The 15,744-nt window shown below is 45.6% G+C and overlaps 2 protein-coding genes across 2 annotated transcripts in view; both read left to right on the top strand.

Moving 5' to 3' along the window:
* The first annotated feature begins 2,389 nt into the window (after positions 1 to 2,389).
* On the top strand, positions 2,390 to 10,920 carry PATL2 (PAT1 homolog 2). Its single transcript, XM_086708499.1, has 14 exons — positions 2,390 to 2,432; positions 3,017 to 3,231; positions 3,878 to 3,958; positions 4,650 to 4,792; positions 5,304 to 5,381; positions 5,614 to 5,755; positions 7,038 to 7,158; positions 7,259 to 7,356; positions 7,569 to 7,622; positions 7,724 to 7,857; positions 7,997 to 8,156; positions 8,639 to 8,779; positions 9,840 to 9,937; positions 10,767 to 10,920. Exons 1-14 carry the CDS (start codon positions 2,390 to 2,392, stop codon positions 10,918 to 10,920), a joined length of 1,662 nt encoding a protein of 553 aa, XP_086564625.1.
* A 2,992-nt stretch (positions 10,921 to 13,912) lies between these two features.
* The window catches only part of SPG11 (SPG11 vesicle trafficking associated, spatacsin), an 88,038-nt gene continuing 86,206 nt past the window's right edge, over positions 13,913 to 15,744 (top strand). Inside the window, exon 1 of the mRNA XM_025920087.2 lies at positions 13,913 to 14,197. Coding sequence (XP_025775872.2) covers positions 13,944 to 14,197 — 254 coding nt within the window. The 5' untranslated portion in view covers positions 13,913 to 13,943. The remainder of the gene's footprint in view (positions 14,198 to 15,744) is intronic.

Raw genomic sequence — 15,744 nt, 5'->3', positions numbered from 1 at the left:
AACAGCAAAGGAAACAATCAGCAAAACTAAAAGGCAACCGACAGAATGGGAGAAGATACTTGCAAACGACATATCAGATAAACGGTTAGTATCCAAAATCTATAAAGAACATCAAGCTCAGCATCCAAAAAACAAATAACCCAGTTATAAATGGGCAGAAGAGGGATGCCCGGGTATCTCAGTTGGTTAAGCATCCAACTTCAGCCTAGGTCATGATCTCGCTGTTCCTGAGTTCAAGTCCTGAATTGGGCTCTGTGCTGACAGTTCAGAGCCTAGAGCCTGTTTCAGATTCTGTGTCTCCCTCTCTCTCTCTGCCCCACCCCCACTCAGGCTTTGTCTCTCTCAAAAATAAACATTAAAACAAATTTTTTTAAAGAAATGGGCAGAAGACATGAATAGACACTTCTCCAAAGGAGACATCCAGATGGCTGACAGACACATGAAAAGATGCTCAACATCACTCATCATCTGGGAAATACAAATCAAAACCACAATGAGATACCAACTCACACCTGTCAGAATGGCTAACAAGTCAGGCAACAACAGATTTTGGCGAGGATGCAGAGAAAGAGGATCTCTTTTGCACTGCTGGTGAGAATGCAAACTGGTGTAGCCACTCTGGAAAACAATATGAAGTTCCTAAAAAAATTAAAAGCAGAACTACTCTGTGACCCAGCAATTGCACTACTAGGTATTTATCCAACGGATATAGGTGTGTTGTTTCAAAGGGGAACATGCACCCCAATGTTTATAGCAGCATTATTGACAATAGCCAAAGTATGGAAAGAGCCCAAATGTCCATCAACGTATGAATGGATAAATAAAATGGGGTGTATACACACACACACACACACACACACACACACACACACACACACACACACACACAACGGAATATTACTCAGCCATCAAAAAGAATGAAATCTTGCCATTTGCAATGGTGTCAATGGAGCTAGAATGCATTATGCTAAGCGAAATGTCAATCAGAGAGAGAAAAATAATATGTGATTTCACTCATATGTGGAACTTAAGTAACAAAACAAATGAACAGAGGGGGAGAGGAGAAAGGGAAACAACAAGAGACTCTTAATAATAGAGAACAAACCGAGGGTTGATGGAACGAGGTGGGTGGGGCATGGGTTAGATGTGTGAGGGGTATTAAGGAGGATACTTGTTGTGATGAGCACTGGGTGTTGTATGTAAGTGATGAATCACTGAATTCTACTCCTGAAATCAATATTGCACTGTATGTTAAGTAACTAAAATTTAGAAAACATAATAAATACAGGATATGGGCACAGAACCCAGCTCACTCAGGTGTTAGATGAGGCTCAGGTGGGTCTTAGGTTTTTGCCTACCAGCTGTACTGATGTGCTCATTTTTGTTGCTGTCTTGTTTTCTTATTACTCCTGAGCTTTTGAACCTGTTTTCCACTGGAGTAGCCAAGAAGATACAAGATTGTCTGGGTAACTCATGCAAATGGGTTTTAACCTTGAAGATCTGGCTTCTAAATTCACAGGGGTCCCTCATCAGTTAGAGCTAGGTGGCAGATTTTAACTCACAACACCCAGTGAAAGGCAAGCATTATCAGGTGCACTGTTAGGATCTACAAGTGCACTGCCCAAGCGTTGAGATCTTGGTTCCTGGCAAATCGCCTCAGGATCCCCCCAGGGCTTTCCAATCCAATTTTGATGAATCAAAACCTAGGGACTGAAGGGAACATAACCTCAAAACGCTCCTATGAAGGGTGTGGAAAACAGGAATCCTTTTAACAAATACCTACTCCCAAATATCAATCCCCATAATCTGTACTCACAAACTTGGTGGTTAAAAATGGAATTTATGTCTCTTGCCATTTCAAGAGTTTTCTCTATTATTAGATTATATTCTCATACTTCTATCAAGGTGCAGTGGTTGGGGGGATGCTGGCCCTTTAAGGGGGCAGCAAAGGAGGGGCTGGGACTCTTAAAGCCAGGGCAGCAAGCAAGCCAGGCCCAGGCTGCCATGGCTAAACTAAGTGGAAAGAACAGCAACAGTCCAGTGGTGGGTGTCAACAACAAGGCAGCTGTGAGGCCTCCAGGCCAAGTGTGTATTTGTGTGGAAGTGCTTCTCCAATTCCAAACTCTGTCCTCATTTCTGACCCTTTGCTCCCTGCAGCTGGACTGGTGAGGGCACAGCATGGGGCTTTAAAACAGTCTGAAAGCCCAGGGTCCTGCTTCAAGATGCTGGGCCAATACTCCTCTGACAACCTTGCTAGGGGGAGAACATGGCTCTTTGAGGATGGATGCCATGACATCCTTACTGAGAAGGAGGGTGTCTCTGGGTTTCTTCCCTGTCTCAGGTTTACCTTCCAGAGGCGGATGGTGTTATCTTACCAGAGGAAACAGCCATGGCGGAAGTCTGCAAGCCTGCCAAGATGACATGTCTTGAAGGTATTGACAATTAGGCTGTGATATCTGGATGAAAAGGCTTGGGGTACAGAGACTTGATGGTCTGGTTCAGTGGATGGATATGGGCCTGGGTGTCCAGAATTACTGGCAGTGACTTCCAAACTCTTTGACTTGCTAGCTACATCACACTGGTGACTGAGGTCACTTTTCTGGGCCCTATTTTTCTCTGCTCCATTGTGAAATTATCAATAACAGCCTTGCAGGACTGCTCAGCATTAAAAGGACACATACATGTAAGGTATCTGGTGCATAGTAGGCTTAAATTGCAGTGGGTCCTGGTAGCTGGAACTTGATTGGTTAAGGAGGCACTCAGGGCTGTTATGTGGGGGAGAGCAAGTAGAGAAATCTGGGGTAGTACTTAGGCAATTGGAGAGATATGGAAAGCAAAAGTGGTTGACACCTGTCAGGTTCCATTTGTGCTAGGGGAGTGGTTAGGGGCAGGTAACGAGGGGGAGACATTGTTTGAAGAGGGTGCTGGAGGTGACTTGTAAACAGAGGTGCTACTGAGAATCAGCCTCTCTAGAAAAGACTCTTCATGCCTGAGTCCCCATCTACTCCCTCCTCAGGCCCCCACTTAAACCGAGGCCTGAGCAAGTGCTGTGGCTCCTTGGCTCCTGAGGAGGAGCCAGTATCTGCCTCCCAAATGGAAGACGAGGAGGAGGAGGAGGAGATGGATTTGGATCCAGATCTAACCCCAGACCCGGAGGAGGAGGAAGAGGAGGATGAGGAAGAGAGTGATCTCGGGGATCCAGCTGTCCTCAATGCTGTCCACAACACCCAGGTACCAGGACAGGAGGGGGTGGGGTAACTGTTGTCCTGAACCATCTGTGGCTTACAGACTGTTGCTAAATATCCTTCTCTTCACTCTTTTCTAGTCCCTCGCTTTAATCATTTGGCCATGACTACATGACCTCCACACCTTTCTAAGATAAGTTCTGGGTTAACACTTTCTATTTTAGGCTTGAACCTGAGTAGAGACACTCTCCTTCCTCCTTCCTATTTCCCACTTAGTTTCTGATGCTGTCTTCACCTTAAAAACCAGGTCCTAGAAGGGTTGTGCATAGCCCATAGGTGCTCGTCCAGCTCCTGGTGCTGAAGGTGAGTTTTCTTTGACCCTAGGCCCCATGTCTCAGCAGTTCATTCCTGGTATTTATTCCCCTGGATTCCCACAACCAGTGGAGAGAGACCAGGGTTCCCAAACAGAAATGAAATCACTCAGATTATCCCTCAACTCACTTCTGAGATACCAGTCTTGCCTCCCCTCAAAGGAAGCAGAGAGGTCCTGATCCAGTTGATTTTGATGACAACGAAGGGCCAGGCTTCCACTGTCTTGCATATTGGAAGTGGTTGGCCTTCCCGCACCCCAAACCCAGTGGATGCTGATGACCACATGGCTCTTTCAAGCCTCAGTCTTCCTCCCATTCTAGAGAGGTCTTCTCAACTCCCCTGGAATCAAGGCCTCTGGTGTGTTGGGGATGTCACCTGCTTCCTTGCACTTTCTGTGGCAGGTGAGTCACTTCATTATCCATCCTGTGAGAAAGTAATGGTGTGTGGAGAAGGAGCATGTGGAGTGTACCTTAGTCTGTTCTTGACCTTGCTCTGGAAATGGAGCACCCCAAGTGAGGTGCAGGTATGGGAGGCAGGAGATACCTATAGTCTAGGGAAGGCTGTTAAATGGTAGAGGTGGTCAGGGGACAACTGGCCATCCAAGTGAAAAAGACAAACTAGAGCCATCCTTTCACCTCCCAATGTTTCAGCAGATGAGCAGCATTGAGCTTAGGGCTGGAAAGAGCACCTGCCCTTAGGTTAACTGTGTAATGAGAACATGGCATGGGGTAGAGGAATTGCAGGAAAGCCTACAGGGAGAATAAGAAGACAATTGCAGCTCTTGGGAGGAGGAGTCCAAAAAGAGGCAAAGAAGCATTGCCCCAGTAGCTGAAGGTACAAGAGTCTGAGGGAAGACCATCACAGAGAGGAGAGACCGAGACCGGTGATGACTCACCAGACAGGAAAAGTGCATGCCCCCACACTATCAGGGACTAAGGAGCTGCTCCCCAGGAGGTGACCAACTCTGTTGGGTGAGGTTCTTATGGGAGAAAAGGCAGGTGACAATATAAAGGTGGGAAAGGCATGTGGCAGCAAGAGCAGCATTTGTTGCTGAAGATGCCCTTTTCCCAGACCTCCAAATTCCTCTCTCAGACGCTGGACTACCTCTCTCCTGTTCCTTTCCGGACTACCTTTTCCAGTGCCAGCTCTCCAGCACGACACTTTGGACCTCGACTTCTCCTACCAGACCTAACTCTCTTCTGCAGCCCACCAACCTCATGGCCCCCTAGTTTCAGGTACTGGCTCAGTGAGCTGGGCATCCCAGTGTCTACCACAGGCTGAACTCTTCTCCAGAGGTGCAGAAAGTAGTGGTTTGAGGAGGGGTGGAGCCACTCCACCAACTGCCACAGAAAAACACCTACAGAAACTTAGTAAGAGAAGTGTGTGGTGGGGTCCAGTCATTTTCCCCTCACAGATGAGGAAATAGAGGCCCAGAAGGACTAAAAACTTACTTGAGGTTAGCTGGCATGGCAGAACTCAAGTTAGGACAGAACTCCCAACAACCAGGCCAAGTCGTTTTCTCTTTTGTCAAGATTTCCCGCAGCCAAATTGCAGGAAAATGTATCTTGGAGGGGAAAGTGAGCCCTGCTGAGCTAGGGTTGTGGTGTTTTGTGTGGCTGACTTTGGGGGAGGCACATGAACAGATGGAGTTGCTTTAGATGTCCAACTGAGGTTACCAGAGGCTAATTGAATGGGAGGGCAGGGAGCTGAGTGCTTTCTTTCACCCAGCCCAAGTTTCTTTCTAAGTCTTCCTAGTCATCTGACCCAGCTCCACCCTCAGCACCAACGGATCTTGCAGCTGCAGCAACATAGTCGAACACCAAGGTAAAGCCTGGATGGGCAGCAGGGTTGAGGGCAGCTCGTATGCATGCTGAGTATTCCTATGTGATTGGGCATCTCTCCAAAGCCCCTACACAAATAACACTCTCCCAGTGTTGCCCACCTATGCACTCTGTTCCATCCTGCCCAGATGGCTCCACTCCCTGCTTAACTCTCCTTGGGACATTCACTGTGCAGGGGTGGGAAGGTCTAAAGGAATGTTCCTTCTGGCTTAAAGTCCCCCAGCCAAGAAGCCTTGGTCTCAGCAGCCAGACCCCTATGTTAACCTCATGACCCGAAAAGAGAAAGACTGGGTGATAAAAGTACAGATGGTTCAGCTGCAGAGTGAGAACCCCTGCCTGGATGACTATTACTACCAGGTGAGCCCCAGGTGCTCTTCTCCGCCTCTGACCTTGGCGTCAAATGGACCTGGACTCCATCAGCCCTCTTGGGTCATTTTTCCAGCTTTTAGAGGCCATGTCCAGTCAGGTGGGAGAGACCATCCCTACAGGATAGGGGCAATATTTCTAAAGCTGACATCCCAAGATCATTATCCTCTATTCTCCTACACTTCAGACAAATGGGGTTATTTACAATTCCCCAAACATTGACATTTTGTCTTCATCCTTTGCCAAGAATTTCCCCTACTCAGCCTTGCAATAAGAACTTTTCTGCCTTTGTACACTTTTGTGGATCTTAGAAATGTCTTGTTATAAACCTTCACCTACTTTGTGCTTTTTTAGATATGATACATGAATCTCCTAAATAGTGGGATTCAATTTGTTGAACTGAATAAATGCCAGCAGAAATTTTCACTCCTTACCCTTTGTTCCCTATCTCCCTTTTATTTATGAGGCAGGTCTTACCTACTGATTTTTGATGTTGTCTAAGCTGTGTTCCACTTTCTTGTCAACTTCAATGAGCCCTCTACCAAGTTTCCGACCCTTGACCTCTTCCTATTTAGACTAATTTCTTTCTTCCTTTCCACCATGCTTCAAAAACTCTTCTTTCTGCCCAGATCACTGAAAGCAAAATATTTTTATACTCTTGCCTTTTTGGCACTGCTCCTAAGTGAAAGAACTTTATTTAAATCCTTGTTTGACTCACAGTCAGTGGCTTTATTTAGCTTGGGATTTTACAGATTTCTTTGAGAAGATACTAGAGCTGCTGGGCCATTCCTCAGAAGCATAAAACTGGCCTAGAGTGCTATTGGCTACTGGCCAGTTGACAATAGTGCCATCTCTGTACTGCAAGCTCCTCATGGTTCTTCATGCCATCAGATAACTGTAATTTGGGAAAGCACAGGTACAATCACAAAACTAAACAGGGGTTGGGGGCGGAAGATGTGTGCAATGTGTATACTGGGAATAAGGAATGAAAGAAGGTTGCAGATGTTGGGACAGGTTTGCTTCCTGGATTTCCACCTTGCTCTCTGCCTTTTCATCAGATCTGGTGGTGGTATCTAGCTCCTCAAGTCCTTAGTACGGAGACCCCAATACAGATGGCACGATGCCCAACTCAAGATGTCGGCAGAAAGGCCTAAAGTGCCAAGATCATTTCTGAAATGAATGCTGTAGGAAAGGATGTATTAAGAGGTTGCATTTAAGAATCTTAATTCTAAATTGAGATGAGGATACATTTTTCTATTCCATGGACTCTCAGGAATATTATCAGAAACTAGAGAAGAAGCAGACAGAGGAAGAACTACTTGGGCGAAGGACCAAGGTTGAATCCCTCAAGCTGGTAACACCTTACATTCAGAAGGCGGAGGCTTATGAGTCAGGTGGGACCAGGGCTGACATGGTGGGTTGGGATAGACATCCGGATGAACAGAGGGTGGAAAGGGGAAGGGAATGTGTTTTTTTTTTACTCCTTTTTTGCAGTGGTTCGAATCGAGGGTTCCCTGGGCCAGGTAGCTGTATCAACATGTTTTAGCCCTCGTCGAGCTATTGATGCTGTACCCCATGGATCTCAAGAGCAGGTAGAAGTGTTAACTCTCCAGAACCCTTTTTGTCTCCCCTGTTTTGGAGAAAGCACTGGGGCATTGTCATGCTTGAGATCAGATTGTGACCTAAGAGTGATAAAGAAGTGTGGTCAGACTTTGTGTTAGCCTTTCTGGCTCAATTTGTAGCTCGCTTGAGGCCTGGGCTGCTGCTATGGAGGTGTGGCTGATGGCCTGGGACTCTCTCCTAGGAGATGGGAGCTACAAGCAGTCAGAGGCTTCAGGTGTTGTCCCGGATTGAGAAGGTGAGCTATCAAGTCCTTAGGGATGAGTTCCTAATTGACCCTTGAGAATGGAATACTGCTCATATTGACCTCTTCCTCTTTTCCCACCCTCAAATTGCCAGATGTTCATTCAGTTACTAGAGCTAGAACAGGGCCAGAAGGATGGGCCTCAACAGCCCTGCTACTCCGAACAGCAGAGCAACCAGGTTGAGAAGCTCTTCCAGGCCTTAAAGACCCAGGAGCAGAATAATCTGGAGTGAGTGTGGGAACACACCTCCAGCCCAGGAAGGGCAAGATGAGCAAAGACACTGACTTTGCTTCTGCCCCTCGTTTCTGGCATGTAGCCAGAGCCCTCTATACAGAGCCCTGAAAATGTTCTCCTTTCTCACATGTAGGGAGGCAGCAGATGGCTTCCTGCAGGTGCTCTCCGTGAGGAAGGGGAAAGCTCTGGTGGCAAGGCTGCTCCCTTTCCTGCCCCAGGATCAAGCTGTTAGCATTCTTCTAGCTATCACCCACCATTTGCCCCTCCTAGTCAGAAGGGATGTTGCCGATCAGGTATTGTGGCACTGAGCAGAGGATACTTTTGTGGATGGGTGAGGGATCCTTCCACTTCATCCTCTGTCCCCCACCCCCAGAGATGCTGAAGAAAGTGCTGGGCAGGGGGAGGTCAACCTGACACCCTCAGGTGGGTGAGTTCCAGAACAAACTACTATAGGAACAACTGATGAACTTTAGGTACAATAAACAAAATACAGGCATGTGTTGGCACAGGTGTGAGTGTGCTGTGGAGGTTTGAGAAGATAAGGACTCCCTGAGAAGTGCGAGCCCCATGTCCAACTTTCTTAGGAAAGGCATCCTAAATAAGTGGGTATTGAAGGACCAGTATTCAGATTGGAGAGACATGAATAATGATAGGCTGGGGAAGTAACCTGACCAGGAAAGTGCCAAAAGCAGGTCAGCAAGAAAAGGGGGTAGAGGAAAAGTAGGAGGAGGTGAAGTTGTAGTGAAATCTGAGAGAGGCACTTACCTTCTTGCAGGCCCTACAAATGTTATTCAAACCTCTGGGCAAATGTATCAGTTACTTGACCTTCCATGAACTCCTCCAAGGACTTCAGGGGCTAATGCTGTTTCCGCCTGGCTCCTCAGAGCGACCAGTCACTGTGATCCTTCAGAACCAGGTAACACAGGGTGGAGCCTTTTCTCTTGCCACAGATGGCTTTCAGGTGCTATCACAGGCAAGGAATAAGCAAGGGAGTGCTAACTTTGCATCTTTGCTGCAGTGCTCCTCCATATCTAGTAAGCACTAGGATCACCTGGAAAACTCACAGAACACCGGTTCCTTGGTCTCACCCCTAGAGAGTCTCATTTAGTAGACTTGGAGTGTGGCCCATGTATTTGTTTTTCTAACAAGCTCCCTGATGGTGCTGAGGTGGACCTCTAGAGCAGAGGTCACCAAACTTTTTTTGTTTTTGTCTTTAATTTTTTTTTTACACTTATTCATTTTTGAGAGTGAGACAGAGCATAAGCGGGGGGAGGGGCAGAGAGAGAGGGAGACACAGAATCCGAAGCAGGCTCCAGGCTCTGAGCTGTCAGCACAGGGCCCAACGCGGGGCTCGAACTCATGGACTGCCAGATCATGACCTGAGCTGAAGTCGGACGCTTAACCGACTGAGACACCCAGGCGCCCCGTCACCAAACTTTATTATCTCTTTTAGTAAAAAGCTCTGAATCCTGTCCCCCATGTGCTTGTCTATAGGTCCTACACATGTGAAACTATACTAAGTATATACCTTTATTATGTAAATAGAAAGATAGAAAAACTTAAGACTCTAGATGTGAAAGTTCTGATACCTTCTAATTACCCCAATGGTATATCTAGTGAACCCCTCTCTGAAGATCTTTGCCTAAAGTAATGCTTCATTCAGTGGGGTCCACAAACTACCTGCATCAGATTCCTGGGTCTATTCCTGATGTATAGACTCTGACTCCTGAGAGTAGAACCCACAAGTGTGCATTTAATCAACTCTCCAGGATCTTCTGGAAACTTGAAAGCAGAGATTTCCTTCTAAAGGTCTGTGAGTTCTTTGGCCAGCCATTGTAAAACCTGACCATTTTACAAGTGTTGTACTCTATTTTTACATGTGAACCTTCCCTTTTAATTGGGAACGTGGCAGAGCCAGGAAAGCACTGCTTGCCTATGGTGAACTCCTCTTACCTTGGATATTCTATCACTTGCAGTTTGGAATTTCTTTGCTCTATGCCCTGCTGAGTCATGGGGAGCAGCTGGTATCCCTGGAGTCTTCTCTTAAGGAGTCCAATAGTGATAATTCAGCTTGGTAAGATCTTAGGGCCTTGTAAATACTATGTCAGTACCCCTGGGATGTATAGGCTGAGTCAGATGAGATATTTCCTGAGTGGTATATTCTAGTATTGGGAAGGAAGTTGTATAGAGAAGGGAAGTTGTATAAAGACAGAGACAGAGCATGAGCATGTGAGGGGCAGGGAGAGGGTGGGGGGGTGAGGGGTACACAGAATCTGAAGCAGGCTCCAGGCTGTCAACACAGAGCCTGACGCAGGGCTCAAACCCACAAACCATGAGATCATGACCTGAGCTGAAGTCAGACGCTTAACCGAGTCACCCAGGCACAACCCCCCCCCCCCCCGCCGCCACCTTTTTTCAATGTTTATATACTTGAGAGAAGCAGAATATGAGTGGGGGTGGGGCAGAGAGGGAGACAAAGAATCTGAAGCAGGCTCTGGGATCTGAGCTGTCAGGCCACGTGGGGCTCAAACTCATAACCAGTGAGATCATGACCTGAGCTGAAGTGGGACACTTAACCAACTGAGCCACCCAGGTGCTCCTTTTTTTTGTTTTTTCTTTTTTTTTTTAATATTTATATTGCTCACGCATGAGCATGAGCAGGGGAGGGGCAGAGCGACTGAGAATCTGAAGCAAGGAACTTCAGAGTTCTTACTATAAGAAGGAGCATATGTAAAGCACTAAGCATTGTTTGGCACATAGAAACTCTGCAAATGTTCCCTTAATTGCTACAAGCACAAAGGCTGATAGTGGTGGTGGAAAAATAACTAGGAACCTTGGCCTTGAGTTCTGTTTACTACATAAATACAAAGACTCTGAGGTTTTCTGTCTTTTCTGCCCTCCAGGACAGACATGGTGGTTCTGATTGCCTGGGAGATCGCCCATATGCCGACAGCCTCTCTGGCAGAACCCTTAGCCTTCCCCAGCAACCTTCTTCCTCTGTTTTGTCACCATGTGGACAAACAATTGGTACAGCAGCTAGGGGAGAGGATGGAGTAAGTGATGGCAGAAACAAGGTCCTAGCCCCTTGTTCAAGCCCAGTCTAGGTTCTGTCACTTAGTTCTTGTTTTAAGCTAAGAATATGAAGGATACCTTGTTTTTAGAAGTTGTTCCAGATACCAGCATTTACTGAGTAACCAGTTGGTCCATGTTAGGGCTGTGAGGCCTATTTCTTCAGTCAGACTTGTTTATTTATTCTCAGATGGCTTTCCTCACTTACCCTAAACTACTTAAGGGCAAGGATGAATAGAAGCTGAATGGTTAATTGAAGAAATATTTGAGGGACAACTACTCTAAGATAAAAGTATGAACAACATGAAAGGTCACTTGTGTCCTCAGAATTTACCATCTGCTGGAAGGAGTCAGATACTAATCAAATCACACAAATATTTTAGAAAATATAATTGTTTACAGTTAACATCTGTTCTCTTTGTAGGCTTGCTTGGATCTATTGATCCAGTTGTGCTGGAACATGTACATGTAGGAAAAGTTTAATCATCAGACACTAGCTATATGAGCTATGTCTTCAGAGATCCAGAGAGTCCAAGGACATTTGTTATGCCTTGATATATTGAAGGACCCCAACCAAAACATTTTTTGATGCTTGCATTAAAAACCTGTGTGATATGCCTAAAATGGCATGGCATGATAAGGTATAATTAAAGAGCTAAAAGAATAATGTGTTCAAACTTGTTATAAGTTAGGAGATGCAACTTGTGAATGCCCTAAGAAAGTCCTTAATAAAAGGGACAAGGTCTTGTTATGTCTAACAAAAGTATGACCTGGAAATTTCTTTACTGTTTCCATTTTTTTTTCCTGGTGTATTTATTTACTTTGAGAGAAAAGAGGGAAGGGGCAGAGAAAGAGAGAGGGAAAGAATCCCAAGCAGGCTCCAGTGGGGAGCCTGATGTGGGGTTAGAACTCAAAGTGTGAGGTCATGACCTGAGCTGAAATCAAGAGTCATGACACTTACCTGACTGAGCCAAACAGGTGCCCCCACTACTGCCATTTTGTATAAAGAGAAAGTAGCCCTCCTTAAGCTAATAGGATTGGCTATAAATATCTCCCTTGGGGTATGAAATGTTTGTTGATGAATACATGACCTTGTTTGTCAAATTAATCACTGGAATCCCTTTTTTGAACCAGGCACATTTTAGGTGGTAGAGTAACAGCAGTGAAAACTCCCCGCTCTACTGAAGGTTACATTCTGGTTAGTCAGGGGCTGATGCAAAACATCAAGTTGTGATCAATACCCTGGTGTGTTAGGAGTGACTGCAGTGTAATGGTCCAGGAAGGACTGTCAACAGTGGTTACAATTAAGTAGAAGGGAAAGTATTCCACACAGAGGAACTACTGAGCACAAAGCTGCCAAGTGAGAATTAATTTAATGTGTTTCAGAAAAAGAAGGAAAAGTATGGCTAAAGTACACAGAGAAGGTGGGAGGGTGATGAGGTTGGAGAGAGGTTAGGCAAGGTATAGATTTATAAGCCATGACTTAAATATTGGAATTTTAACTAATGGGAAGTCCAAATTTTAAGCTGGAAAGTGATGTGACTTCATTTTTCGGTCACTCTGGCCTGCTTATTGTTAGAGGAAGAAGGGAGAAAGCAGAGAAAAATGTTAAGAGGTTTCTTCCATCAGTTCAAGCAAAACTTGAAGAGCAGGGGCAGAGAAAGCAGAGAAGAAATTTGGAGTAGGTCTTTGGAAGTAAGAGTTGGCAGACATTGCTGATAGGCTTGGTAACAGTGGGGGTTGATAGGCTTGATAACCGTGGTTACTTGGATGACTTCAAGTAAAGTGAATGGTGGGTGCCCCATACTGAAGTGGAGGGAAAAAACAAGGAAAATAGGGCTTGGGGAGGATGGTTAAGAAGAGTCAACTAAGAATTTTCTTTTTATAATTCTTTTTTTTTTTTTTCAACATTTATTTATTTTTGGGACAGAGAGACAGAGCATGAACGGGGGAGGGGCAGAGAGAGAGGGAGACACAGAATCGGAAACAGGCTCCAGGCTCTGAGCCATCAGCCCAGAGCCCGACGCGGGGCTCGAACTCACGGACTGCGAGATCGTGACCTGGCTGAAGTCGGACGCTTAACCGACTGCGCCACCCAGGCGCCCCAACTAAGAATTTTCTTAAGGGGATATAAAAACGACAGCAGGTAGTGGTCTGTGTACATTAAGGGAGGATTTCTTTTAAGAATATCATGTGGACTTGGTATAATGTCAAACACCCCAATAAAGGGGGAGAAAGCAATGCAGAAGAAAAAAATTTACACACTCAAAGTCTTAGAACAAGAAGGATGTGAGAAGGATGTGAATCAAAGCACAAACGGAGGAGTTGGCCTTTGGTTACCTGTGTGTGAATGTGTTAAAATAGTGATGTTTATTAGACCTTCCCAAATTCCTATTACACACCTCTTCTTCACCCTCTCTGTTCTGCTCCAGCTCTGAAGATCTTTCATCATACTTCCTTGGTAAAAGACTAGTAATGATACAGAAACTCTACCACCACCCCACCTTTACTACCCTATTTCTTTGCCCTTTACAATGGATATTATTTGACTTCAACATTCAGGTCAACTCCCAACAAGAGAGCAGTCCACATTACCAAAGACGTGATACCACCCAGGTCCTGTAAGCGAAAATAACAGTAGGATAGTAAAAGCAAAGGAGAGAGAGAGAGGCAGAGAGAGAGGCAGAAACCGGGTTCCAACAGATGGAAAGCATTTAGAGTAAAAATACAGAGGGTAATGCCCCAGAGCGAGTAAAGTTGCTGCAGCCTGCCTTAAGCCGCTAAATGTGGTCCTTAATTCTTTCAGGGTAGTTAAGCAAACAGGCTTGAGGAAAAGGCAGATGCAGTTTTGTGGGACAGGTTGGTGCCGGCCTCCATAGCCGAGAAATGCAATCAGCCGAGACAGCTCAGCTGTCTATGCCGGAGTCACGAGACAGCGAGCGAGGCGGCTACACTGCGCATGCCCAGGACGCAGATCGGCTCAGGTGACCGGAAGAAATGGCCGGACCAAAATGGCTGCAGAAGAAGCAGCCGGCAGGGCTGCCAGCTGGGGCAGTTGCAGCTCTAAAGCCATGGAGCGGGTTCTACCTATGTTGTTGGTGCCAGTCCCAGCGGAGGCAACACGGCGGCTGGGATCCCGGGCACAGTTGCACAGAGAGCAGGAGGTTCTGGGGAGCCTAACAGCTGCAGGCAGCCTGCAAGTGCTTTCCTTGGCGCCGAGCGGCCGGAGTGGGGGTGCCTGCTGCCTCAATGGTCCCTTTCGGCAGTAAGTGCTGCGGGAAGGCTGGGCAGTGTGGGAGGAGTCCGGAGCCTTAGTTCGGCTGGCCCCAGTGCTCCCCTCCGGGTGTGGGGGTAGCGGGGAGAGGAGTGATAAACACCTGAGAGGTGATCTAGGTGCCCTCTTAGAACCTTTTTCTCGCTTTGCAGCCCCACCCTCCCTTCCCTTGTGAGGGGAGTGATAGGGGGTGGGAACAGAGAAGGTATTCAGCTCCTTTGCTGGCCGCAGGGAACCTGGAGTGGGTCCCAGCTCGGGCGCTGATAAATTCAGCATAGGTTGATTAATCGTTACTGTGCTGTGTACCGTGCCCATTTTCTTTCAGTTAAATCCCTTAAAGATACCAGTTGGGGACAATCTCTAATTTGAATCATCTTGATACCTTTTTCTTGTGCATGAAACAGCGACTTCCTTCACACACGGACCCTTCCCCCCGCCTGCCTCCCTTCTTCAAGGATAGAGCCTCGTTTGCCCACTCATTTATTGCTTAACAAATATTTATTACACGCTTACTGTTATATAGGAGCAGTGCCCCAGAAGTTGAACAAAATAGCAAAGGTTGCGTGATTTGGGAAGACCGAAAAAAACAAACAAAACAAAACACCTAGTTATAATCCTGTACTAACTTTCCACTTGTGTAACTCTCCGGACAGGAGTTAGAGTTTATGTCATTAAGTTTGAGAGTGTCCTCTGAGTCTTTGGGCTTTTTTTTTTTTTTTTTTTTTTTTTTTTACCCTTAAGTTTTATTTATGTGATCTCTACACTCAGCATAGGGCTGGAACTCACAACCCAAGGTTAAAAATCGTATGTTTTCTGACTGAACCAGCCAGGCACTCCTGGGCTCTTTTTAATAACAGAAAACGTTTTGGAAACGATCTCCTCTTTAAAACTTAATGTAGTCAAGAGGTGTCTTGTCTTGGAATCTCCAGGTTCTGTAACAGTGCCTGACAGTAGAGATGTGTTTGTTAAATAAGCAACTGGTTTACTCGGTTTGGTATTTGTATTTTTTACTCCTGATTTCTAGCTGATAGGAAGAACAATCTCTCCATAACGGAAGTTAGTTTATTCAACTGCTTTAAGTACCTATGGTCACAGTCCCCTAAAGAAAGGAATGAGAGAAAAGCAGAACTCTTTAGGTGTTTGAGACTTAACAGAAGATAAGGCATGTACACATGAAATGAAGGCATTTGTAAACTGCATGAAATTACTAGAAGGAAGAAGGATTAAGAGGGATTTATTTTTGATTTGAATTGAATTTTAATTCAAGTACTTCATAGGGTAAAAAATAAGGATAAATCTATAGTATTCAGGGCTTACTTATCTCAAAGTGTATATGGCCTTTTTTATATGTTGAAATCACTGTACGTTCTATAGTTATTTTTATTTAACATTTCCTGTCTTTTCATGTGACAGTATAGTCCATATGCTACTGATGTTAATGGTGTTACTGTATTCTTCCTTTTAAATATACCTTAATTTAATATTTTTTTATATTTGACCATTCCTATTGTTTTCCATATTTTCAGTGTAAACAGTCA

The sequence above is a fragment of the Puma concolor genome, chromosome B3 (assembly GCF_028749965.1).
Source record: "Puma concolor isolate L17-30 chromosome B3, mPumCon1.1.hap2, whole genome shotgun sequence".
NCBI lineage: Eukaryota > Metazoa > Chordata > Mammalia > Carnivora > Felidae > Puma > Puma concolor.
This window is presented reverse-complemented; position numbering and strand designations above follow the sequence as displayed.

Excerpts from the sequence above, each read along its gene's own strand:
- PATL2 (XM_086708499.1), top strand. The coding sequence starts at position 2,390 with ATGGCGGAAGTCTGCAAGCCTGCCAAGATGACATGTCTTGAAG. Across the intron at positions 2,433-3,016 it reads CAAGATGACATGTCTTGAAG|GCCCCCACTTAAACCGAGGC; the intron begins GTATTGACAATT and ends CTCCCTCCTCAG. Across the intron at positions 8,780-9,839 it reads CTGTGATCCTTCAGAACCAG|TTTGGAATTTCTTTGCTCTA; the intron begins GTAACACAGGGT and ends TATCACTTGCAG.